Raw genomic sequence first — 26,518 nt, 5'->3', positions numbered from 1 at the left:
TCGCCGGCAGAGGGAAGTAAGGTTCCAAAGAATCTCCTGTCCAAGTTAGAAGAGCAGGGAGCTTCAGTCAGGTTCATTGCAGGCTTGACATTAACACTGTTCCTTCGTGTGGCATTCTGTGAAGGAGGCAGACCATGGAAAAATGATGTACAAATACCGAATAAGGGGTTGGATTAATGATTTCCAAAACTGTTTCCAATAATTCTATATTTATCAAAATAAAGCTGAATCGTACTGAGCTGAGATGTTCCTGGTAAAATATGATTCCCTGCGCGGTTTTAACAAGATTGAGGAGTGCCGTGAAAGCTGATTTTGCAACCTCTCTGCATAAGATTCTACTTGGAATTATAAACCGACTTCTCTGCTACTAATGTGATGAGCATTTCCTGTGTGACAGCACACTTCTTGCTAGCTTCCTCTCTATAGATGTGGTCATTAAGGCAGATTGCCGGAAAAGAACTATTCCAATCTGTAATTAAAATACCATTTTTATGTTGGGATGCTTTGTCGGTTGGGAAAATGGTGCCCTTTAGTGGAAGACGACAGGTGTGCTTTGCTGCAAGGAAAACCGGTAGTTTAGAGCATTTTTCACTGTCCAGGTAGTCATGAGCTCCTTGCAAATCTGTACACGTGATAACATCAGGACATCAGTGATCTGTGCTACGTCTTGGCCATCTGCCTGGCTCTTCATCCGCTAGTCATGAGGTTTCAAGTGTGGCGATTGCTGCTCTCTGATCTCCACTGAATGGCTATGAAGTTGTGTAAAAGGCTCATTTCCTCTCAAGGTCAAATCTTAATTTAGGCAACAATTAAATAATTGCATTTATTCTGTACCAGATTCCACTGCCAACTTCCCTTCCTTCTGCACAATAGCAGAAAGATAAGGAAAGTGTCAGGGTTTAAAGGGTGAAATAGAAAGCTTCTAAGTGAAGAATTCTGTGGGTAAGTGAGCTTGAAAAGTGCCTATTAAGTTGACCGAATGACCTACCTAGGGAGGGGGGGCCGTGAAGATTTCAAGGGTCTGAGAAAGGGTGGCTGCTCTTCGTTAATCATTCTCTTTTTCAGTCGTTATACGTTTAGAAAACATCTGACCCTGTTTATTCCCTGTCCTGAATGTGGTTAATACTTGCTGGAACTGTAGAGACTAAGGAGGAGAATCTAGACGTGGATTCTGTGAAAAAGACCCTTAGGAGATTTCTGGATAGTTTTGAATGGATGCTTTTACGTGTGTCTTCATTTGGTTTTCTTCTTTCCTTTTTCTTTTCAAGAAGAGCCACATTCTGAAAAGGGCTGCTGAGAGTATATGATGCATATTTAGTAAAAGAAATGTTGACAAAGTTAATGGGACTTCCTAAGTTTACCTTCTCTTCCGTCTCTTTGACATTCTTCCTGGCTGGTTTTAGTGGTGCTCTGGTAGGAAACCAGGGGCCGGCTATCCCTCCTCCTTGGCTCACTGGGGCCTGTCAGAACGGAGGGGCTGGAAGCAGGCCAGCCGCTCAGGGCTAAATCAAATTGCCCGTAAGTTTATTGGAATCTGGCATTTGGTAAGCCTTCTCCTCTGCCCTACAGCTGGCAGTTGGTCAAAACTGGGAGCCTCCTCCCTGGCCCTCTAGGCAGAGTATGGCCCCTTCCTCAGCAGGGCGGCCCCCAGCCTCCTCCCTGGCTGCCTCTGTGCAAGTCCTGAAGAAGCCCGTCCTGCTGCCGCCGGCGGCTGTGGAGAGTCGCTTTGCCTCTGCTCAGCTTATGTAAGCTGCTCTCCTATTGCATCACCCGGTTGGGTTCCTGGTGTCTTTATTATCTTTTGCAGGGCTGGTTTTTCCTCTTTTGTGCTGAAATCCGTAGGGCGAGCTTTCTTCAGCTCTTCTAGAGTGTGTGGCACTTCTAGATGGAAATGAATGGATCTCATTCTCTTCCCTAGCCAGGTTTTCTTCCTCTCCACGGCTCTAGAACATCACCCAGACAATTGAAATGGCTGCATGTGTTCTCATCTTCATTCTACAAACCACAGAGGACACTCAAATAATAGCACAACATTTTATTTGGTCCAACAAATGCATTAAGATGCTGCATATTATATTCATGTTGAAGAACTTTTGTGCACATGTAGATGTTCAAACAAGACAACAAAGTTCTCTTAAAACAACTGGAATCTCCCCTCTTGCTCTGAGCAAGGCTGCGGAATAATGTAAAGTTAGGGCCTTTGCTGAACTGGCCCATTTCTCTCAGGGTGGGTCCCAGACACAGTGCTCCCAGCCTTTTCTGAAGATCTGGGACTTTCTGCCCAGCTAGAGTCTGCTATTGAATTACTAACCCTAAACTGAGATTGTCCCAAATCTCCTTCAAAAAGAGGAAACATAAAATTTCCTAGAGCTAATTTCCAAAACACAACGAATTCACTGTTGGCTTTTGGAAATGATGGAAAATTAATCATAAGACTTGGAACAGAGCTGTGTGAAGTTTGAAAGGATTTTGACATTATAGCACTTGGCCCTGGTGCAGTCGTTAGAAAGCCTGGTCTTCTGATGTCAGTGGAGTGTTTTTGCGTACATACAACAAACGTCACTATCCAGCTTTCTGTTGAATTCTTAGAATTATTTTTCCAGTCAAAGGTAAATAATCTGCATCATGATAGGAAGCACCCAGCTTTTCCAATCCTGTCTTTGCCAACCTGGTGCCTTCCAAGTTAGAGACTGATTTCCTTGCCAGTTTCAGGTTGGGCCAAAACAGGAAATCACTAGCCGGACAGTATATTTGGCTTCTTTTATTAGGAGGAAAAAATCTCCACCCTGTTCTGGAGCCAGTGACAGCTTATTGGCTTTGCCATCTTTACAACAGATGGAGTCTGGCAGAGACCCCACTTCGCTTTGAGCACTTGCCAGCTGTGCTCTGCTGGTGCCTTCATTCTAAGCAAGCCGACACAGCAGGCTACTACACGCTTGCTCGGTCTCCATCTTTAGCCCCGATCTCTGGCCCAGAAGGTGGTGGTGGTTCCGGTGCCAAGTGCTGTCATGATGGCAGCTACTGACCAAGAGGTCACTGCCCACCCTCCCTCCACTCCCCTTGCATCATCACCTCTCGGCATGGGGGAGCCCATAATGCTGATGTTGTGGTGATTATCTTCAGACTTAGTTTCATGACAGCTCAGTGACTTATTTTACTATGACTTTACTCAGCCCTTGGCCCTCTCACCCCACTTCAGCCCCACCTATTGGGCTGATTCATTCAAGGCATTACTGCCTGCTCTCATGAATAAACTATCATGGGCTGACTGTGTACAGGGTGTCGAATCCATATATTGAGCATGTTGGCTAAGCCGGTTTATATACTACTGGCACTAATAGTCCATTTGATCTTATTTGAGAAACCCAAGGAACCTATTTAATAATGTTTGGCAAGAAGAACAGTAGAACTCCAAACAACCATGATTATTTAAGCAGTTACGTTCCAGCCTAATACTGCACCGCTACAACTTCCAGTCTGTCTAAATTTATGGAGGCCGCCAGGTTGCTTCTGCTGGAGAACCATTGCAAGGGCGTCTGAGATAAGCCTACAAAGAAAGTAAACTGACAGTGGGTCAGATGAGTCCAACTAAAAACAACAACTAAGAACATGGAGTTTTACTCATATTAAAAAAAATGTAACATCTTTGGGGAAAAAATGTCATATGAGCAATAGTTAAAACTAGACTTATTGTCCTGGAGAACATTTGGGGACTCTTCACATTTGACACTTTTACATACATCTACGTATGAGGAAGGCAATCTAGCCAGCAAAGCCGGGTAAATAAATAAACCATGTGTGGCAGCTTCCCGTCTGAAGGTTACTCTCCCCACCCGATCCCTCCCAGGAGAAATGGCTGCCCTCTAAATTTTGTCCCAGCGTGCTTTGTCCACCACCTCGGCAAAATGAAGCTGCTGCCACAGGTGGAGTCCAATGTACCAGTGAAGGTCCCACGTGCCACGGCTTCCTTCTTGAAGGGGGGACAGGAGGCAGACAAGAACTGAGGGGCGTCCACGGCAGTGGAAGAAGGACAGAAGAAGCATCTTCTCTCAGATCGCGATTTCTTGGCCCGGCTCAGAGTTGGCCGAGCGCAGGGCTTTGTCGGTGGCTGACTGGGCCTGCTGGGCCCCCTGCCCTTCTTCGCTATGCTGGAGCCCATAACCAAAATAGATGGCAAAGCCTGAGAAAAAGACAAAGTTCCTCACTGTGAGACCGTGCCGGGCGGCCCCGATCCTGACAGCCAAGCTGCCCAGATGGGATCACCACACGGGAAAGATTCTGCGCCAGGTAGCTCCTGCAAGAGAGTAGCCAGTTCCTTACCGATAGCCATCCAGACAGCAAAGCGGGCCCAGGTTCCTGCGTCGAGCTGCATCATGAGATAGATGTTCACCAGGATGCTGAAGAGGGGGAGCAACGGCAGGCCAGGCACCTGGAAAGGAAGAGGCAGCCGGCTGGGAGAGGCCAAAGGAGGAAGGCGGCCAGCCAACTTGCCTTGAAGGCAGGCGATCGCTCCCATGGCAAAACGCCATTGAGGGAGCGGCCGTCCAGCTCTCCTGCTCCTTCGGCCAGCTCTGAGTAAAGCAATTCCCCTCCATCCCACAGCCCCCCCCCCGAGGAAGAGCTGGCCACGGGTCTTACTTTGAAAGTGAGGCGTGTCTTGCTTTCTGGCTGCCTCCAGATGACGACGGTGCCAGTGAGCAAAATGCCCAGGAGAATGACACAGGCCGTGATCCAGCCAACGCTGGTCTCCAGGAGGGCTGCCCTCTGATGGGCCAGGATGCCACACAGGGCAGTGATCGTGACAGCTGTGAGGAAATAAGACCAAAAGGAAGGAAGGAAGGAAGGATTATGGAGGTTAGACCTTTTCAATTGCCACACCTGTGAAGCCACTCATCTGTAACCTGGGAATCCCTGGGACCCGATTCTGATCTCTTCCTGCTCTTCTCTTCAGCATCCTGGGCAGTTGCTCACTCCGGCCACCTCTGGAGATCCCCCAGCCTCAGCCATTCTGCAACGGCACCCCCATTTCTTCCTCTCTCCAGTAATACTTACCGATGACCGTGCTGCTGATGTAGACGATGCGCCCCGAGACATGGGTTGGGGTGTCCTCAGAGGGGGAGAAAAGACTCCTGCAGCTGAACGTCTCTTTAAATGCATTCTGGCTATCACCAACCGTGGAATTAATGGTCATCTTTTCTTCTTCACTTCCATTTATCTCAAGCATTTCCAGGTCTTTGGAGAACCTCAATAACTCAGGTTGGTATCTATCAGGAAAGCAAGAGTGGTAAAAGCAGGAATTCCTGATTAGTCCCTCTGCAAAAAGCCACGAGTCCAGGGACAATCAAGACCCAAAGGCCAGGTCCCGTTTTTCAACCTTCTCTGCTGCAGCTTCTCCAGTTATGCACTACAATATTTATCGCTCTACAAAGCTTGCCTGCCTGCCTGCCCGCCATCTAAGCTCCTGAGGAATCAGCACTTAGAGACAAGCACTTTTCCCAAAGAGGCCCCCACCTGAGGATGAGCACACAAATAGCCACCAGAGAGTAGGCCAGGAGCGTGCCGATAGACATGAGGTTAACCAGGTCCTTCAGCTCAAAGAGGAAGGCCATCAGGGCTGTAAGAGAAGAGAGGCTGTAAAAATCTGTGGGTCCGGATCCCAGATAAAGAGAATGGGGGAGACCCATTAAGGGACAGATACCTGCAATGATGCCTGAGACCACAGTGGCCACCAAGGGAGTCTTGGCCCGGCTGTGAACCCGGGAGAGGAACCGGAAGAGCAGTCCGTCTTCAGCCATAGCATAGATCACTCGTGGCATGGGGAACATGGAGCCAAGCAAACTGCAGGGGAGAAAGAAACCAGAAGCCGCCGAGGGCCACAGGCGTGTGAACGTGGCTTGTGGCATTTCTCCACTTGGCTCCTGTTTAGGAGGGTGGTTCAGGCCCCTCAGTAAAGCATGACCTCAGGGTTGCCTCTGTTCCAAAAATGCTTTCTCATTGGCCAGTATCTCATGAAGAGGCCCTTCCGGAACTTCTGCCTTTCCTGGCTTAAGCAGCAACGTTTGGGAAAAGGAATTTCTCTGTGAGGGCCTCTCAAATCCTTCTGCCCTATGTTCATCTTCTGTGCAGGCTACTCTCCTTCAAACCACAGGATCCTGCCGCTTTTTTCCTCTCAAACCTCTAACTGCCATCACATTCTCTTACCCTTTCCTTCAAAAATGGCCCATTTAAAAGCCTGGTTGATTTGGTTTCCGTGCTTAAAAAACATTGTTTTGAGCTCAAGAATTAATAAACAAGTCAACTGTCAGTCATCCTGGTGAGACAGCTATAAATCCTGTCAACCGAGAGATGAGGACTTCTGGCTCAACCGAAGAACCTCCCTTCATTTCTCTTACCTGGTGGAGAGGGCGCAGAGGGAGCCGATGGCCACCACGTAACGGGCGGGCTCCCAGCCCACCGCCTTGAAGGCATCGGGCAGAGGGCTCTCTTTATTCACCAGGAAATAGGGGACCATCAAGGTCAAGGAAGCCGAAACGCCAAAATAGGCCACAAAGCAGATGAGGAGGGAGACTATGATGCTGATGGGGATCGAACGTTGAGGGTTCCGTGCTTCCTCACCTGTAGAAGAACGGGGGGCATGTGCAGAATGACACAGGTGAGATTCCAACGAAATTCTCCTTGCCCTGCTATACACGTCAGCTAAAGGACCTCCCGCCAACACCATTCTCACAGACACAAACTCTGCCTTGTGAAGTGGGCTTCCCGAGCAGCCGAGCAGCCACTGGACACAACGTGTCGCTCAAATGATGAGCATGTTGCTTAAAGATGGCATGGCGGAACAGGGAATCTGAGCCTCAATGCTGATGCATTTAGTTCCCACACACCTGATGGGCACGCAGTGTGTGCCTGACTTGAACCCGAGAGTAGGAGGACCCCTCTCTCCAAACCCCTCTGCTGCTCACAAGAGACAGGCAGCAGAGCACCTTTGACAGGTGGCTGCTTAAGCATCTTTCCCTACTTGCCACGTTCCCCAAACAACTTTAGTTATTAGGAATAATCCGAATTTGCTCCACAAGCTCCAGTTCTAGAATTGCCCTCTGAAACAAGTGAGAATGCCCGTGCTCTGCCCTCTTGAAGCTTCTCCTTCAACAGCTTGAAGGCAACTTCCAAATTGCACCTTCCCAGCACGGCCATCCTCAACTCTCTCTCCTTACAGTTAGCTTACTGGACCCAGCCTGGAACCAGGCCGTTGGCACGCCTCCCCACTGGCCTTCCCACCGGCCCTTCCCCCGCCTCCAAAATGCAACTTTACCTGTGGTGGCGATGCAATCAAACCCAACAAAGGCATAGAAACAGGTGGCAGCCCCCGAGAGGAATCGCTCAAAGCCAAAGGGGACAAACCCCCCATTGCCAAAGTTGCCGCTGTTGGAGAAGACGGGCAGGCAGATGAGGACCGGAGGAAAGCAGTCTCCTTGAGGGGCAGCCCTTCAAAGAGGGGCGCCAGTCTCCAGCTGGCCTGGGGTCCCCCATCTTGCCCCCAGATCTCTCCCCAACTTGCTCCTTCTTTCCCTTTGGCCATTACCGCAGATCCATCCACCCCCCAAAAGAACGTTTGTGGCAGCAGATGCTACACAGGAGCAAGGGGGATAGGAGAGGGGGGGCAACCTTCACCACCACCACCCCGCCTTCTGGAGAAGCTAAGAGGAGGCCCGTACTTGTGTCCAGACTCCAAGGCGTTTTGTGAGTAGTTCCTATAATCTTCCTTGGACAGGTTCCAGTTCTTGACATTTCCTTTCACAAAACCCGCAACGATGACAAAGCTGAGGACCAGCAAGTTGATGGCCGTGAAGATTTTATTCACCAGGGCAGATTCGCTCACACCGAAGGACAAGAGGCCTGAAAGCAAAATAAACGAGAGGGCATGTGGTTGCTCCTCAGGGGAAAAGGCTCCGGGGTTCAAGCCTTCCCAACGTGGCTGTTCCAGAGGCCAGAGACGGGACAGGTGGGCCACCACTGAAATTCGCTTCTGTGCCGTCCTGGCACCCGTCTCTTAATGCAATTCCATTCTGCCGGTTCTATTGTTCTTTGGAGGTCAGGCGATGGGGAATGTGGGCCCTTTCTGCAGCCGTACCCAGGCTGCAACTTGGCACCTTCCTGTCTATTTTTAATTACCAACTTCAGCATATTCCGTTTGCCTGAGTTTTAGCAGCAGTTACTTCCTAAGCACCCAAGAGCCTCATGGAATCAGATCAAACGTCCGTCCAGCCACATTTTTGCAGGGGCAGGTGATGTCAAAATCTGCAAGACGGCAGGCACAGCCTAGCAGCAGAAAGCTCACCAGTTTCGAGACAGTCCAGTTCAGCTCTCTGCTCCTCCCACGGCCAATTAGTCAACCTTGTGGAGACCAAACAGCAGGCCAGGCGTGCAACAGCCCCCTCCCGCTGATTTCAAAGGAATGCCCATCCTGCTACCAGCGGTAGACTCTTCTCTCGTGACCCACGTACATCCCTTGTCAACTGGCTGATCATTAATGGGCTCCTCTGGGAGCAGGCGAGGCAGGAGGTCAGTGTTGCTCAACCTTGGCAACTTGAAGTCCACCCACCTTCAACTTGCCAAAGTTGAGAAGCACTGCAGTAGATTATCAATGCATGAAGCAAACGTTCTCCTTCCTGCTCTGAATCTCCCATTGCCCTGCGTTGTTTAAAACATTTTTATTGCTGCCCATCTTATATCAATCTCTGCATCCAGGGTCACGAAAAGGAAAGAAAAACAACCTCCACGCCAGGCATATATTTTATGAGAATCCATCAGGTCCCAGGCACTTCCTGCTATCAGCATTGGGGTTTTTTTTTAATCCCATTTATATCCCGCCCTTCTCCGAAGACTCAGGGCGGCTTACAAGCTTAGCAGTAGCCTTCATTCTATGTATATGCCTGCTTATTAGGGCTTTCACACACCCCCAAGCGGCATTATTACAAAGTCAGCTTAATTGCCCCCAACAATCTGGGTCCTCATTTTACCTACCTCAGAAGGATGGAAGGCTGACTCAACCTTCAGCCTGGTGGGATGCGAACCTGCACTAATTGCAGGCAGCTGGTGTTACTTAAGGAGGCATTAGCCCACTGCTCCACCAAGGCAGTTGTATCTGAATACAAAATGTGGCATTTATATTTTGTATATTTCTGTTTTCTTAAGATTCAATAAATTTGTACGACATCTTGAGAGATTTCACAGTGGAAATGTTAAACAAACAGGCTAACTCTGGCCTGGAATGAATCCCCGAGGCCCAGAGGAAGCCTCTGCCCGAGCCCCACGGTTCGCAAGGCCATTTAAGATGCCTCCGCACCTGTGAGCAGCAGCACCAAGAAGAGGGCGAAGAAGTCGGGATACTCGGCCAGCACGTGCTCCAGATGCAGAGCTGTGTGATTCCGGAAGAAAGTGGACATGTGGCCCCCAATGATGTGATCGAAGGTGGAGCTCCAGGCCCGAGCCACACTTGCTGTCCCTGGGGAGGCAAAGCAGCACCTTCATGAGTTCGAGCAAGTCTCCGGTCCGCATCTCCCACGCAGGGCCGAAGGGGGCTCTTGTCCCATCTCAGGGGGAGAGGAGGGGAGAGGGGCTCAAAAAATCTCCCAGCCCTTAAGGTTGGAGGGAGCCCACCGCTTTCCCAATCCAGCAGCAGCAGCACACAGCACTCCATGCTCACACGTTCAGCGTATGCCCAGCACACCTTGGGACATGCTTAACCAGCTCAGCAAAAGACCCGGTTAGGTTAGCGAGTCAGCATGTCATACAAACTTTGCCCCAATGGGCTGGTTTGGGTCATGAAACATCTGCAAGAACACAACCAAGCTCAGAGAGCACCAGGGACCTCCCAGTTCCTGGATCACTTGCTGTGTGAATTCAGAAAATGGGTTATTTCTACTACCAGCTCAAACACATTGAGTGAAGCTAGATGGACAGTTGTCAAACAGCTTTTGCTGTTCTTGCTCTCGTCAGCTCCAACTCACCACACCTCCAGAGCTGAAAGACAGCTTTAAAGCTCCAGTTGTCCAAATCATTGCTGATGAGAAACGGTTGGCAACTGCACTAAATGCCAACAATTCAATATGGTTTCTACAGATGATGGTCCTTTTCTTGACTCTTGTCAAAGCTCTAGTCGTAGCAGTTGGGAGAACCCCTAATTTTTGCGGTCCAGGAAGTATTGCAGGTAATTTCTAAGAAAGCCTGTCCTGCAATTTTGACAGAATTGATGTCTTGTCATATTTGTGGAACTCTCTGAGGAAAACTCCTGTAGAAGAACCTATCACAATTCAGGGATGGCTTAGCCCAGGAGTCTCCAAACTTGGCAACTTTAAGACTTGTGGACTTCAACTTCCAGAATTCCTCAGCCATCAGAAATTCTCGTAGTTGAAGTCTGCAAGTCTTAAAGTTGCCAGGCCTGGGGACCCCGACTTACCCCATGGTAAACATGAGCTAACTGGTGTTTCCCTGATTTCATGCTGCAAGCAAATCCAGATTGTGCTTTGAGTATTCCATCTTAAGACATTCTCCTCATTCAGCAGTCTGCTCCGAGCGGAAAGCTATGTACCTATCATGTAGGAGAGAATGAGGTTCCACCCTGTGGTGAAGGCCCAAATTTCCCCAACGGTGACATAACTGTAGAGGTAGGCAGAACCAGCCTTGGGCACCCGGGCGCCAAACTCTGCGTAGCACAGGCCAGCCAAAACAGACGAGACAGCCGCAATGAAGAAACAGAGCACAATAGAAGGGCCAGCCTGATCCTTGGCCACCTCTCCAGACAAAACATAGACCCCTGCCCCAAGGGTGCTGCCTACGCCTAGAGCAATCAGGTCCACGGTGGAGAGGCAGCGGGCCAGCTGAGTGTCCTGGGAGCCAAGGTCCACGGTCCGCTGCCGGATGAGCTTCTTGCCAAAGTTGGCCAAGGTTCTCTTCAGCATCCTGGCAAATGGTGGTGCCACGTCCCGTCTCCTGAAAGGACCTAGCAGAGAAAACAGCAGAGCTTGTCAGCCAGCAGTGGGGAGGGAAGCCTGCAGTCAGACCCGAGTGGGGAGGGGTCCAGCAGACCCAAGCCAGCCTTGTTTGTGGGTGCCTGGGCTGCCCGAGGGTTACCCCAGCAGAGCCTCCCTTCCTCCTTTCAGGTCAGCTCTGTTTGCGGACATCTCCTGATTGGCTGAAAAGCCTTCTTGCACCATCTACAGTTGCAAGAAAAAGTATGTGAACCCTTTGGGATTACGTGGAGTTTTGCATGAATTGGCCATAAAATGCGCTCTAAACGTCATGTAAGTCACAACAATAGAAAAACACAGTCTGCTTAAAATAATACTACACAAACATTAGCTGTTGTCATGTTTTAATTGAACATAAGATGGAAACATTCACAGTGCAGGGTGGAAAAAGTATGTGAACCTTTGGACTTAATAACTGGTTGACCCTCCTTTGGCAGCAATAACCTCAACCAAACGTTTCCTGTAGTTGCAGATCAGACCTGCACAACGATCTGGAGTAATTTTGGACCACTCCTCTTCACAAAACTGTTTCAGTGTAGCAATATTCTTGGGATGTCTGGTGTGAATCGCTCTCTTAAGGTCATGCCACAGCATTTCAATCGGGTTGAGGTCAGGACTCTGACTGGGCCACTCCAGAAGGCGTATTCTGTTCTGTTGAAGCCATTGTTTTGTTGAATTACCTGTATGCTTTGGGTCATTGTCCTGTTGCATCACCCATCCTCTGCGGAGCTTCAGTTGGCGGACAGATGGTCGTACGTTTTTCTGCAAAATGTCCTGATAAACTCTGGAATTCATTTTCCCGTCAATGACAACAATCCGTCCAGGCCCTGAGGCAGCAAAGCAGCCCCAAACCATGATGCTCCCTCCACCATGTTTTACAGTGGGGATGAGGTTTTGATGTTGGTGTGCTGTGCCTTTTTTTCTCCACACATAGTGTTGTGTGTTTTTCCCAAACAACTCAATTTTGGTTTCATCTGTCCACAGTATATTTTGTCAGTAGTGCTGTGGAACATCCAGGTGCTCTTTTGCAAACTTCAAATGTGCTGCAATATTTTTTTTGGACAGCAATGGCTTCCTCCGTGGTGTCCTCCCATGTACTCCATTCTTGTTTAATGTTTTCCTTATTGTAGATGTATCAACAAAAATGTTAGCATATGCCAGAGATTTCTGTAGGTCTTTAGTGGACACTCTAGGATTCTTCTTTACCTCATTAAGCATTATGCGCTGTGGTCTCGCAGTCATTTTTACAGGACGACCACGCCTAGGGAGAGTAGCAACAGTGCTAAACTTTCTCCATTTGTAGACAGTCTGTCTTACCGTGGACATATGAACATCAAGGCTTTTGGAGATACTTTTGTAACCCTTTCCAGCTTCATGCAAGTCAACAATTCTTGATTGTAGGACTTCTGAGAGCTCTTTTCTGTGAGGCATGGTTCACATCAGACAGTGCTTCTTGAGACCAGAAAACCCAAAACAGGTGTGTGTTTTTATAGGGCAGGACAGCTGTCAGCACCACATCCAATATCATCACACTGATTGGAGTCAAGGTTGGCTCACTCCTGGCTCCAATTAGCTCTTGGAGAAGTCATTAGGCTAGGGGTTCACATACTTTTTCCATCCTGCACTGTGAATTTTTACATGTTATGTTCAATTAAAACATGACAACAGCTAATGTTTGTGTAGTATTATTTCAACAGACTGTGTTTTTCTATTGTTGTGACTTATATGACGTTTAGAGTGCATTTTATGGCCAATTCATGCAAAACTCCACGTAATCCCAAAGGGTTCACATACTTTTTCTTGCAACTGTACAAGTGGATTCTACAGGAATCGCACTCAGAGCACAATGGTGAGAAAATACAGTCCAGGCTCCCAAAGATTACTCTCGAAATGATGTCTTTAGTGGAGTGGAGATCAAGTGCCCGGCTGTCCCGTCCACCTGTTTGGATACCATAAAGGAAACGGGGCTTAAGAGAGCCAGGAACAGGATCATCTTGGGAAAAATGCTCAAAGCGGCAGAGGAAGCCAGTTGTGGTTACACATTACACCTGTGTGCTTTGCAGACCTTTGCAAAACTGGGCAAAGGAAAACAGACCCCAGAAGACTACTTGGATTAATTGTGTTTACACAAGCTGCTCGTTGGAATAAGCGTCAGGAAGGCACCTTCAGTTATTAACCAATTTAACTTCAATTAACAGACAACAGAAAAAAACTGAGCTACGCCAGGCTGGACAAGCCCCTCAAGCCCCTCATCAGACACAGCACAAAGTGACTCCCATGGCCAGATAAGGCTTCATGGTGGAATTGGGCAGGATGTCTCTCTTTTCCCCCACCCCAGATTTTGCCTCATTTCGCTGCCCAGGGCTGGCCTTTCCTTCCCACTCTTGCCAGCAAGTCGGTGGCCTGCTGCAATTCATCCCGCTACATACTGGATCTGGCGTGATTTTGGCTTCGTAAATTCTGTGAACTCAACCACAATGGTTTGTAAACCACGGTTTATAACTTAGCTGGATGTGCAAACCTGGCCTGGACTTTACTCATTAATCAGAGTTAAAAAAACAGGGCTTGGCACGGCTCCTACCCCTGCGCAGGAGAGAGGGGAGGGGGCTGGCCACAAAGAACGAAGAGGATGGATTTTGCACGCAGGACTAGACAAGGGCAAAGAGCAGCCAGGAGCTGTTTATTCTCGCCTGAAAGTGGCAGCTCTCTCTGGGTGTCCAAGCGCATCTTGGTCTGAATGTCAAGCACGGGAGCTGCGTGCCCAGGAATTCTCCTTTTCTGATGCGGCACAGATGGATCGTTATTAAAATATGCACACATCCCGTTTGGGGCGGCAGGGTGGGGAAAGCCAGGAAGAGCCTGTGGCTCTCCATCTTTTGCTCTGCTTCCGATCAATGTGGTGCCATCAACCTGGCCCATCCATCAGCTGACGGACAGCTCTGTCAAAAGGGGGAGCTGGCAGAGGCAGCCTCTTTCCTCTCTCCAGAGCGATGGTCTGTGGAGATGGATGACTGGGGGTGGATGGGGAGGCAGTTCCAGCCATCCCGCAGGAGCTGAGAAATCAGGGCCACGCTTGTACAGGTGAATCTCTTTAGTGAGCAAAAAAAAAAGGCAGATAAGCAAGGTCTGGAAAAACAGCAGCAATTCAAAGATGCAGAAACCTGCTTCAAAATCAAATATTGCAGAGCCTGCCTGGACTAATTGGATTTATCCCTGGTGAGCTTCCTCTTCTTTCTTGCCCCCTTAAGGAGAACGAACTCCAAAGCAAGCTCTGCCTCGGTGTGTGTCTGTTGCACACGTCTCCGCACTCTCCTTCGCCCCTTTCTTCCCAGGCCTGACACGCAGCTGCTCTTTCCCATCAGGACTCCCAGGGAGGGGACAGTTCACTTAATCCAGATCCCCGAGGAGATGGGTGGGTTTTCTGGGGTTTCCAAGGGATTGCACGGCTCAGATGTACTCTTCAGAGATCTGATTTTTCCCCCTTACATCTCAGAGTTTGGAAGATATCAGGATCTGTGATCTTGCAACAGGTTTCTTCCAAGAGGAAAAACAAGACTGCCAGAGTGGATCTGCGCAACAGTCTCTTCTCCAGCCCAGTGGAAGATAATTGAAAGATCTCCCAGGAGAAGCAGAGTTCTCAGGCTGGACGAAGAGCCAGGTTCCGCTCTGTGCCAGCAAAACTCCAGACCTTTTGGCCCCAGCTGCCACATTTCCCACCAGGCAAAGTGCCTGAACTGCCTTGGCCAGAGGTTCCCATAGGCACAGGGAGAAAAGCCTCCTCCACCTCCCCCCCCACCCGCTATGGGCAGGGGAGGGGAGGCATTCCCACTAGCTGTCCAGTCAAGTCTAGCGTGACCTTCTGGGATCACACACTCTGGTGCACCAGAAAATCCTTACAAAAATTCAGCAGACAAAGCTTTGATTTATCTTTCCCAGTCCAGGCTGTTTTTCAGCCAGTGCAAAAGCCGAGCTGCTGCGATGGTTCATTTATCCTCCCAAGGATCTGCTGTCAGGAGTAATGGAGCACAACTAAGCATCAAAACCTGCCGGTGCGCCAACCTTGGGAGTCTGCTGCCCTCAGAAGGGTTGCCAGCCACTTTCATGGAGCTTCTGCTCTTGTTGCCATTGCCCACTTTTTTTTGGGGGGGGGAATAGCTGAAAAGGTGTCTGGCATGGAAGAAGAGAGGAACACATGACGGGGGGCAGAGGGGGCTCAGCACCCCAGAGCCTTTGTGTGCAAATGAAAACCCTGGGCAGATGAGAGGACCCTGCCAGGCCCAGAGCTTCAGGCACCCCAACTCAAAGAACGGGACTTTGTTTTCCCTGGTGGAGACTGCAAGGCAGGAGAAGTCCAGATAAGATCACCTGCCGTGACGGATAAGCCTTCTCCAAAGGCCAGATTGGTTACGCGGGTCATCAGTTAGTGCAACGCTTCCGGTCTGACTCCCATCGGCTCCCCAAGAGGGGTGCCAGAGACCGCCATCCCAAAATACAGGACGGGCAGCCCAACAACTCACTCTCTGGCTAGCAAGGGAGGGCTGGAGCAGCAGAGCATCTCCAGAGGAGGGTCTTCCTTGGCCTGCCCTTGCTTGTTGCCAGCAGACAGTGCCGCCAGGGCACCTGGGGAGACCTTCGCAAGACAGGGCCCCTGAAGAGGGGAAGCGGGAATAGGCCACCCAGAAGGGCCCGCCCTACCATTTGAGAGGCACGGAAGGGTAGCGGGTCAAAGACTGCCTTGGCTCAGCTAGCTGTATGGCAAAAGGCTGGCAAAGGCAGGCGTAAATATGTGCAAATGAAAATCGTGCCCAGGTGCCAGGGTTGCTTGTAACGTTGGCCCTCTGTCAATGAGTGGCCAGGGAAAACGTGAGAATTTCCACAAAGCCCCTTCTCGCTGGAGGGAATGCAGCTTTCAAAAGGCAGTTCCCTGCTAAGGAGAGCACAGCTGCCAGGGGGTCATTTGGCCAAAGAAGTGGGGGGGCCTCCTTGTTGCTGCTCCTGCCCACTTGGCATCCCGTGCAGCCCCCTCCTTGCAGCAGAGACCCTTGCAAAGCCCAGTAAGGCTGCCCCCAGTGCTTATACCAGGGGCAGGACGCTAACTACAGTCCACCAGCCGGCTATCCTGAGCGATCCAATCCCAGATCAGGGGGAAAGCCCCAAATGGAAAGGGGTCCGAACCTTACAGTGCTGCCCACCTCCTCCCTCCAGGGTCCTGACCTGCCGCACCTCCCTGACCGCCTAGTTAGCAAAGCACATGATGAAGCGCTGCCAACTCCAAAGAGCAACCGAACTCAGTTTGCCATTCGAGCAGGAAGCAGTTTGGAAGCCTCACCCGAGCCTATTAATAGATGACAGGGAGGCAGAAGGTCAGGTTTATGCGGCCACCCCACTTCCTGTGCTGCAGCAGCAGCAGCAGCGGCAGCCGCATAGCCAAGGTTACTGCCGGGAAGGGGGAGCCCAAAGCAAGCAGGCGCTGACACTGACTGACGGGGCCAAAGCATGCCATCCTGCCTCCCGTGTAGCTGCCCTTGAGGAAGACAGCCCCCGGGCCAGAGAAGAGGCCCTGGGCTGCTTGTCCCTTCCACGGGAAGAGAAGGACCCGGGTGGTTAAATCCTCCCAGGCCCAACCAGGCTGGGTTGCACGTGCAGGAAACTCAATGTTATTTCAGGGAACAGCACTCGGTCTTGGAATAGAGCGGCCGTTGTGGGACCAGTTCATTCCTGGCTCCTCAGAGAGCTGGAGGTCCTTTCCTCACATGCCACGTTCGGTGGCCAGAGAGCCAAGTGTCCTGCCCCGGAGTCACCAACCGAAAAACCCGCCCTGTGGTTTAATGGCTAGGATGTTGCTGAGCCAGAAGAGGAGAGAAACCCAGCCAGTCCTCACAGAAAAGCTTTTGCCTATTCAGAAATCCAGAGAGCGCAGACAGACACCTGGAGAAGCCTGCCGGGCCAGGCCACAGATCCATGGTCGGTGCCAATGTTGGGTCCACAGGTGCCCAACTGGCTTCTCTCTCTCCCAGAAGCCAGCATTTCAGCCACCTCCCTGGTCCTTGCAGCAGCCTTCAGTCGGGGGCTTTCCATACGCCAGAAAGCCCTCGCTGAATCCTCGCCCAGCAAAGTCTCAGAGGAGCAACGAGGGGACAGGTGGAAAAGAGATTTAGTGAGCTGGAGAAATTAAGACAGACACAGGCCAGGCTTGGCGTCTGACAAAGCGGGGAGAGAGGCGGGCAGTCCAGGAAGAAAAGATTTCAAGTTTACTAGACCCAGTGGTGGGATTCAAATAGGTGAATCGCCGGTTCTCTGTGTGGATGCCTCTTCCAGAACTCCATTCTGGGTTTAGGCAACAAAAAAATAGCTACCGGTTCTGCCAAAGTGTGCGAACTGGCTGAATCCCACCATTGAGCAGACTCCTGATTTTCAAGGCCTTGCAAGGCAGGAGAGGCTGCGATCAGAGACAACCCCCCCCCCTCTGCCCAAGGCCAGGAAAAGGCAGGCAAGTCACTTCCGCACCTTTTTTGTTTTCTACAAACAGATCAAGACAAAATGGGCTTCTGCAGGCAGATATTTTTTCTCCTCTTCCTTAAATTAGCAAAAAGGAAAACACCCCCACCCCTTTGCCCAGCCAGCAGACGCCTGGAAGGGCTCTGCCAGCTGCCAACCCATTAAGAGTCCCAACAGGGAAATGCGGATATGAGAGGTGGCTCTTTATGCGTTCCTGTTCATCAGCCGTGACTTATTAGAAAATGATGCGCACCTTTGAAGGAATGGGGTGGGGGGGCACTTGCAAGAGGAAAAGCAGCCCCAGAATGTGACTGCGTTGAGTGGAGCTGGTGCGGCAGAGGGCCCTGTTCACACTTATTGACGCACCGGCTCAGACGATTGTCCAAGTCTGATCGGAGCACAGACAGCAGTCCAAATCTTTCCCGCAGCAGGAAATGTACCACCGCATCACTGGCCCACCATCGACGGCCACTCAGCCCCTGATCGGAGGTGGCAGCCAAGGGACCTGCTCTGGTCCCAAGGGCCCCCCCCACTCCGAAGCCCCCCTAGCGCCCAGGCCAGGAACTCCCTCTTCCCTTCTGGAGTAGCCGAAAGCAAACCTGCTCTCTCCTCTCTGGGAAAACCTTCATCCCTGATCCAATTCTCTCTTCCAAGCTCCTGGCCTTCTTTTCGCCAGCCCTTTCCAAACGGGTTGCTAAATATTCCCCGTGCCTCCTCATCGAGAAAAAATGCCTCCCACTCCGTGGGGTTTGCTGGAAAGGCGAGGGAAAACAAACCAGCCGCTCCATGCACCTGTGACAGACGAGGGCATCACCCTGCCAATTTAGACCTCCCCAGTTCTGGCAGAAGAGAGACACCCTGCGGCTGCTTTGGCTGCGGCTTCTTGGCGAGCAAAGGCCGCAAAGCAAGACATTGCCATCTGAGCGTGAACTGATGGGGCCAAAGGTCCCGAGAGACAGACAGTGGGCAGAAGCCGCATCCCTGGTTACATCAGCCAGCTGGGACAGAGGCCGGCTGGCCTCCTCTCTCCCCCGCAATGGCCAGGCATGCAGTTGCCCCTCTCAATGACCAGGTAAAAGGTTGTCCGTTAACCCCAGAGCCTGCCTGGCACACTTGTCTAGAGCCCTCCTCGGGAACTGGTCGGGAGATCCACCCAGGAAGGCAGACGCCTGGCATTTCCGCTGCTGGCAGCGCAGCCAGGAAAGGAAAGAGTAACTGGGAGGATAACCCCAAGTGGGGCCAGCAGGCGACTCTCCAGAGCTGAGATCCCCTGACCAGGTTCTCATGAGTGCCCGCAATAGCACACTTTGATGGCTTTGCAGGCACAGAGTATGAAACCAGCCAAACGTAGTTGTGGGTAAGCAAATTATAACAACGTGAAATATGAAACTAGACAGATCCTGGTTCCCCAGTTCCCTGCACTGGGTGCCACAGCAGTGGTCTACTGGTTGGGCATGTTTTATGTAACTATTCTGATGTCCGGTAAATGCTTGGAGCTTGTTGGAATTCAGGGGCAGGAACTTCAGACGACAAATAAATCAACATCCTACCTGGGAAAGGGCAAGACTGGGTTGGTGCTCCATTTCAGCCAGACAAGGATCCAAGCCTGAATATTTCAGGGTTCCCGCAGAACGAAACAAAGCAGCCCGTCTTTCAGAAGAGTCTTTAATGAGAACTGCTTCTCTCTGCAGCGGCTCTGAGACCTTTCTAAGCCCAGGCTGCAGCTCCGTGAAGCCCAACCTGTCAGGCAGCACTAATGAGGCTAACTTTAAAGTCAGCTGCCCCAAAGGATCTCCAAAAGAGAGCGCCGGGAAGATCTGATCCCTCTTTGTCCCCCTTTTCCGCAAAGGAGCATCCTGCCTGCAGCTCCCTTTTCATCTCCAGCAATTAGCACCTGGTAAATGACGCACTTTCCGTGCAGGAACACACCTGTTTGCATTCAGCCAGGCAGAAACAGGCATGCCGTTTCCAGAGCGGTTCTTGGCGAGGCCCGAAGGCTGGAAGGGCTTGGCCTGTCTGAAGCGGGCGTCTGCGTGAACGTGGCTGGCCCCGATTCCCTGCCACCCCTCGGCCCTGGGCAGCGAAAGGGAGAGCGGTGCCCAGAAAGCCCTGCCCGGGCGAAGGCAACCGGCCACAAGGAAAAGGAGGGTCTGTCTGGATCTTTTCCAGGGAGACCCCACGAGCAAGGGTCCCGGCCCTGCCCTGCCCCCTAACGGGGTCTCCTCTCCAGCTTTAGTTCCCTGTCCGAAGCTGCCTGGCCAAAATACGCAGGCGAGAAAGGCAGAGCGGGCGCCCAGCAGCCGAATCTCCCGTCTGAACGCGTCGGGCAGCATCGGATTCCGAGGGGGGAGCTTCCCCTCCTGCTTTCCGCGCCCCTTCCTGCGCGTTCGGCCCACCGCCGACAGCCGAGGGGCAGCAGCCGGGAGAGGCTCAGACTTGCGAAAGGGACGAAGCCCCCGGCACAGCGAGCCTTTCCCGCCGCGGGAGTTTCTCGGAGCTCTGGGGAAAGCCAGCTCGACCACAGGCGAGGAGGTTCCCCGCACGGAACCCCTGGAATGGCGCCGGCCCGAGGGGGAGCCGGCTCGCTCGGCCCGGCCCGGCGGCGAGGCTGCGATGCCTTTCCTCGGGGGATCCGGGATCCCGGTCCGGGAGGCGCTTTTCATCCCTCCCCCCCCCGTCCCAGGCGGGGCGGGCCAGCTCGGGAGCCAGAAACTTTTGCCGGACGGAACAGACGAGCCTTCGCGCCGGAGAAAGACTCGGAGCCGCCGGGCCGCCCCCTCCCTGCCCGGGGGACTCCCTGGCCGACGGAGGCGGAGAGCGCGGCTCGGAGCCGGCAGGCGGGGCTGCACCTGTCGACCCTCCGCCGGCCACGCGGACCCACCCCGGAGCCGCGCCTGCCCCAGCCGCCCGCCGCCCCCTCTCACCAGCCGCGGCCACGCAGCTCCTGGGCAGCCGGCGAGGGAGGCAGGAAGGGAGGAAAGGAGGCGGCGGCCGGCGGGGCGCGGGCTTTCTAGGGCGGGCGGGCGAGGGGCGGGCCGAGCGCCGGCCACCGCCTCCTCCGGGCGGGCTCCCCCGGGGCCTCGGGGCGGCGGTTGCGCGGGAGCTCCGGGCGAGGACCCCCCCCCCGGCTGCAAAGGAGCCGGCCTGCCCTCGTCTCCAAATCGGGCAGCGGCCGAGGCGCGAAGGCCGAGCGGACGGCGGGGCTGCCCGCGTGCCGCGAACCGGGGCGGCTGCTCTCAGGCGAAGCCCCGGAGTTTCCGCTTGGACTGACCTTCCTAACGCGACGGCGCATCCTTCTCCGTCCCGCTGCTGCTTCTTTCAAACTAGGTACGAACGCAGAACCGGGAGCTCCCGGAATTGCCCAAAAGCCGAAAAATCCGAGCGCCGAGCACCAGGCACCATTTTCCTCGTCAAAGTCTTGTCAAAGTCACGTGTCCGCTTCAAACCAGAAAACCGTCTCGACGCGCTGGATTTTAATTGCCGGGGACTGGAGACGACTTGGGAGAGCAAATCGTGCCTTGTAGCGCCTCCTGCCGGCCAGACCTTGAATCTACAACATTTCCCCAAAACGCTCCAGCCTCAAAAACGCAAAAGGCAAATTGGCAGCAAATTCAGTCTTAACTCTCCGCAGACATCGGTAGGACGGGCGGGATGGGGCAGTTCCTTGGCTGTGGGAGCAATTCCGTTAGGTCAGCTAAAATGGGCAGAAACCTCAGGGCACCGGCAGGCATCTTACTACAGAGACCCAGAATTGCCAAAAAGACATATGTAATAACTAACAAATAATAAAAGGTTATTTTTCTTTTTAGTGATAGCAGCAAATTTGCATATATAAACTACAGCAGGGCCCCTCTTCCTGGGATGTCTTTTCCTTCCCCCTAAATCTTTGTAAGTCCTCCGAGACAACTGCCCTGGATTGCTGCTCATTATGCCATTTGAGAAGCTGCAACCAGCCACGTCTAGAGGAAACCAGAGGGAAAAGCCTGGAGACATTTGTTTCTGTGGGTTGCTGTGGGCATCCTTAGGTGTGTAGTTTTCAAGCCCCGTTCTACACTATTTGGGCCTCTACGTGGGTCTGCCTGAGAAGGTAACAATATATCGAGGAAAACAGTCTCTTCAGACCAAATACATTTTTATTGCAGTCTTATTCCTCCTCTGAAACATTAAGGACAGTTTACACACCCCAGGACATTACAACCACTATGACAGCATACAGGAAAAGTGAAAAGAAGCAAGAAATGGCTGTTTAAGCTTCCAATTTCTTTCCACCAGAGGCACCCTGTTGTTCCTTGGACCATATCCCAACTCAGGACAGGATAAGTATAAAAAACAGACAGGTGGGGAAAAGTGTCTAGAGCTACAATTTGCAAAAAAAGTCCTTTCTCCCTCCCTTCTATTCAGCTGTCCAATGAGCCACGCTTAGCTCTCCTGTCTTCCAGCTGCTATTTTCTCCAACTGTGCCAGGAAATTCTTTCCAAAACCTCCTCTTCCTTCATCGTACTCCTCTCGGTACTCGTCTCTTACCTGGAGAGAGGGGGGGAAACAAGATAAAATCGAGATGACCAGAGAAACTGGGCTGTCTGCGATGGAGGCCAGCCTTTACCAAATAACCACCACCTGCTATTCCGGATAGGCGCTAGACAAGGCAGCCCTGGACGGTCACTCAGGAAGAGATCTGCAAAGCACAATCTGAAAGCATCTTAGCCTGGAAGCAGCCTGCAATTGGCACATTTTCCTTTCCTGCTTGCTCTATAGCCCTGATACAGCCTCCCGTGGCTCATGGACTTTGCATGGAAAACAAGGCAGAGCTCAGGTATGAATGAAGCCTTCATCCTTGCAAGCCAGGGACTTACAATTGAAAGGCAATCTTTCCCAGGTCCTGGAATGATACATTCAAAAACTTCCATAAAGGGTAGTTACAGGAATTTGGGAGAGGCAACAAGTGAGGAAAGCTACACAGTGGTAGAAGTGAGTTCCAGAGATGTGTGTCCCTGCCCTTGGATGGCTCGGCCTTCAAGCGTTATGGGATACGGCAAAACTTAAAATAAACTTCAGTGCTTCTGAACTTCTGCGATCTGGCACCACAACTCAGTCTCCAGAGGAAGGGAGCCCTTGGTGAAGTCTCCTCCCAGTTACCCGTCTTTACCTGCCCGCCTGACCTGCCACGGCCATATTGCCTCCCTTCAGTGAAGCCTGCATCCCAGTCTGTCCGGATAAGACGGTCATCCAACCGGGTTCCGCTGATGAAACGCATGGCATGCTCGGCTTCAGCTTTTGTGTAGTATCTGGAGTATTATTTTAGGAGAGATTCCCAGCATCAGGCCCTGAGGTCACAGAGAGCAACCTGCTTCTCCCAGAGAACAGCAACCAGGCTAGGAATCATTAATGCGGAAGCCGTCCAGCCCCCTCCACGCAAAGGAGCAAAATTTGGAAGACTCCCTCGCCACGAAGAGACGCCGCAGGGCCGAACAAGCCACCTGGGCCGCCCAGAGGAGCAGCCTGGTCCAGAGGCCCCCCGCTCCCCTCCCAGGGCAAGGATACTCCACGAAGCAGAACCCACAGGGCGTCTTCTTGTTCTTGTCCAGGCCCATGATGATGCGCCTGATGTCCCCGCACTTGGAGAAGAGCTCGTGGATCTGCTCCTCCGTGGTGTAGAAGGAGAGGTTGCCCACGTACAGCGTGGAGGAGGCCTTCAGGTCTTTCAGCTGCAGCTCCCGCCGGCCCTGCAAAGGAGCCCGGCAGGGCCATCAGCCCAGAGGCCGGATCTCCCACCTGCCGCTGGGGGATTCTGGGACGCGCTTGTTCGAGCAGCGCCGAGGCGCCCGGCAAAGTTGGGGCGGGCAAACCGAAGGCACGAGCCACAGGAAAGGCAAAGAGATTCATTACGGTTATTCTCCCTCCCTCCCGTTCACACGCGCCCACGATCTGCTCTGGGTCCCGGGAAGGGGCTCCGGCCGGGCGCGGGTTTCTGGGCATGGCCAGAGCGCCCTCCCTACCTTGTAGGACTGCTCCGTGTACTTGCTGAAGTCGCAGTACGAGTCTCGGGTGAGCATCTTCAGGGTGGCGCCGAGCAGCCCCGACATCTTCAGCGGCGAGCCGGAAGGCCTCGAGCGCTCAACTACGCCGGTCGGCAATTGGCTCGCACGCCTGTCGCTCAGAAGAGCCCTCCCCTTCCCGAGGCCGCCTCGTCCGGCGCCCTAGCGCGTCCCGAGCAGCTTGGCCGCTAGGGTTGCCGGGAATTGTGGTCTGGGCGGCGAGCCTCTCCGCCCGAAAGGCTCGGCCTCGGTGGTCGGGGCGAGATTCCCGGCATGCTTTGCGCAGAAGGCGGAGCGACGACGTTTGGGCGGGAAAACCGGGCGGCCCTCTTCTGGGCCTCTGGCGAGCGGCCTGGCGTCCCCCTCGCTCGGGGCCTCTTCCTTCCTGGGGAAGCCGCGGTTTGAAAGGCTCCTTCCGGCTTCCCCAGGTGCGGTGGCAGAGGCACGCCCGACCTAAAGCGTTGGCGGAGAAGAGCGGTACAGGGCAGAGTTTCTCACCTGGGGCAACCTTAACAAGAGTTGACCTCAACTCCCAGAACTCTCCAGCTGGGGCATTCTGGGAGTTGAAGTCAGCTCCTCTTAAAGTTGCCAAGATTGAAGAACACTGCATCGAGTGGCCAAACATCAGGAAGAATTTGATTAAAAGGCGTGAACATTTGTAGGAACTTTATCTGTGCAGATTAATCTGCAGCTCATGAAAATCCACACCTTTTAATCAAATTGGCTATTCAGAAAAGGTGTTGCCAGGCCCCTGCTGATTCAAAATTGTTACCGGATTCATTCTCACTTTTTAAAAAAATATGATATAAAGGTTCCCCAAAGAAAAGTTTGCTGGTGAGCTTCTATGGAAGTCCATTCTCAGAAGCACTCTTTCCTGGGCTTTAATCATTGTCTTAGTTTATTTCTTTCTTCCCCTCAGGTCACCTAACAATCGCTTGGCCATTGCAAATTAAATCTTCAGTAAGAAAGAGGAGGCATTCTATACATGCTCAGGGGCCTTCCAGAGAGGGCAGCACAGAGTTTGCTCAAGACAGATTTTGTTGGCTGGAACTAACAACGAAAAAACGAAGTGCTGGCTGGCCGGCCGGCCAGAAAGAGGCTGTGAAAGGGCAACAAATGGATGTAGTGTTTCCTCTTTCGTGGCCATCTGGGCATCCTCAAGCACCCCCAAGGAGCCTTCACTGGGTCAACAGAAAGCTGGTCCTCATTGCAGTTCTGTCAGCCCAGCAAAGGCTGAAGGATGCCCAAAGTAGGAAAAATGATTGTAGGAAAGATAATCGGTTAAGATGTAAACTAGAACAATTAAGATTGTAAATTCTTTTCAAGGGCCTGTTATTCTACATAGCAGAAATGGAAGATGAAAGAGACAGTCTGGAAATAATAGGTAACTTTTGCATAAAGTAATGAAATATTTAACTTTTTTTATAAGATAAGATAATCTTTATTGTCATTTTTTACTGTGGGCACAATGGCACACATCAAAAATGAAATTTAGTTGCCTGCTCTCAAAGTAAAACACATACATGACGCACACCTAAAACATACTATATACAACATATGTATAGACCCACACCCCTACATATACATAACAAAATATTAAATACTGTCCATCTTGAATATATAACGGAAGGAGGAAGCCTGAGAGTTCACAAGTTTAATGCTGTATGGAATGAAACTATGGCTGAATCTGGATGTTCTGCTTCAGATACCACAAAGCCTCCTCCCAGAAGGTAACAAGGAAAACAGGTTGTGAAGAATATGAGTAGTGTCCCAGATAATCTTATGGACCCTGTTCAAACAACACTTCTGTGCTATGTCCTGGATGGGAGGGAGGAAACTGCCAATGATCTTTTTGGCCATCTCTCTGCAGGTTCTTTCAAACCTGTTGTTTCAAAAAGATTTCTGATTCTGCTCTGGATTTTATTTAACAATTTGAGTTTGTAGGTCAGAACCAGAGTGTGTGTCGGCACCATTATCCCACCCAGCCTTGCTCGCAGGGAGCATAGTAAGGATTGTTGTAGGATTATTTTACAGGTCTAAACTTCCAAAAGGACAGCCTCTTCCAATCTTTCCCAGTGCTGCTGGGAAATACAGGAGAAGGCCACTTCCCTAGCAGACACTTGGCTGTTTGAGGAGATGGCATCGCCTGCTTCAGGATTGTGATTGGGCTTGATCAGACTTGGATTAGGATGGCCTCTATCCTTTCCTGACTGTCACTGCCCACTGCACTGTATTTCCTCTTGACTCACTTCTGTCCAGGCGGCTTCTGATGAGAAGGAAATTGCCCTCTGCAGTCTTTGCAGCAAGGCCAAGACGACCCCTGATGCCCAATCCTAAAGAGAGACTCTGATTAGGAGAATTCTTATTTAAATCCCATCAGCTGACATCCTTGGGCTCTGGCATTTTATTTAGCTACTGGGAGAAGAGGAAGAAAATGTAAGCTGTCTGACTTGAAAACAATTTGCTGCCTTTACTTTATTCTAATATTTCTTTCAGGATTAATTCAAGAATTGACGAACCAAGAGACATTATTTGCTGTATCAGAAAGTATTGAGAAGCTGTTCAGCAGCATAGAAAGTATAAATAAAGAAAAGTGGAAAGAGAATCAGAAAGCCCAGGTAGAGAGAAAAAAAGGATCATTAAAGGTAACAGGTTGAAAATTTAGGGAAGTAGCCCATCAAAAAATCTGCTTACAAACATTTGATGTGTTAGTTAAATACTTAATATTCTGCTCTTCCACATATCTCCAAAGGTGTCGAACACCATACTGTGCATTAGCCCAAACCTTTCTCTCACCACAGCAGCATAATTGACCAAAGAGTGAAGAGAGAAGGTCCAACTGCTCTCCTGAAATGACACTTGTTGATCTGCCAGCACCTGCCAGGCCGTCTTCTGCCCACCTCTAGCTACTGGCTCCTCTTCCCTTTTCTACATTTTCCTGGAATTCTAAATGTCCTA

The 26,518-nt window shown here is 51.5% G+C and overlaps 2 protein-coding genes across 3 annotated transcripts; both read right to left on the bottom strand.

The window, feature by feature from the left end:
- Positions 1 to 2,020: 2,020 nt before the first annotated feature.
- SLC7A3 (solute carrier family 7 member 3) lies at positions 2,021 to 21,412 on the bottom strand. 2 transcript variants are annotated; one of them, XM_083372097.1, is made up of 12 exons: positions 20,797 to 21,412; positions 10,589 to 10,999; positions 9,344 to 9,502; positions 7,713 to 7,893; positions 7,310 to 7,419; positions 6,393 to 6,615; positions 5,699 to 5,838; positions 5,512 to 5,614; positions 5,053 to 5,264; positions 4,639 to 4,805; positions 4,321 to 4,429; positions 2,021 to 4,180 (listed from the first exon to the last, which is right to left on the bottom strand). In XM_083372097.1, exons 2-12 carry the CDS (start codon positions 10,956 to 10,958, stop codon positions 4,050 to 4,052), a joined length of 1,905 nt encoding a protein of 634 aa, XP_083228223.1. In that variant the 5' UTR covers positions 10,959 to 10,999; positions 20,797 to 21,412; the 3' UTR covers positions 2,021 to 4,049. The 2 variants fall into 2 exon arrangements, with proteins under 2 accessions (XP_083228223.1, XP_083228224.1); XM_083372098.1 differs by lacking the exon at positions 20,797 to 21,412 and adding an exon at positions 20,450 to 20,486.
- A 228-nt stretch (positions 21,413 to 21,640) lies between these two features.
- Positions 21,641 to 23,791, bottom strand: LOC310646001 (nuclear cap-binding protein subunit 2-like). Its single transcript, XM_083372156.1, has 4 exons — positions 23,522 to 23,791; positions 23,067 to 23,248; positions 22,672 to 22,810; positions 21,641 to 22,049 (listed from the first exon to the last, which is right to left on the bottom strand). The coding sequence occupies exons 1-4, from the start codon at positions 23,606 to 23,608 to the stop codon at positions 21,945 to 21,947; spliced, it is 513 nt and encodes a 170-aa protein (XP_083228282.1). The 5' UTR covers positions 23,609 to 23,791; the 3' UTR covers positions 21,641 to 21,944.
- Between the last annotated feature and the right edge of the window lie 2,727 nt (positions 23,792 to 26,518).

The sequence above is a fragment of the Vipera ursinii genome, assembly GCF_947247035.1.
Source record: "Vipera ursinii genome assembly, chromosome: 12".
Lineage (NCBI taxonomy): Eukaryota > Metazoa > Chordata > Lepidosauria > Squamata > Viperidae > Vipera > Vipera ursinii.
The sequence above is the reverse complement of the archived record's forward strand: the minus strand, read 5'-3'. Positions and strand labels throughout refer to the sequence as shown.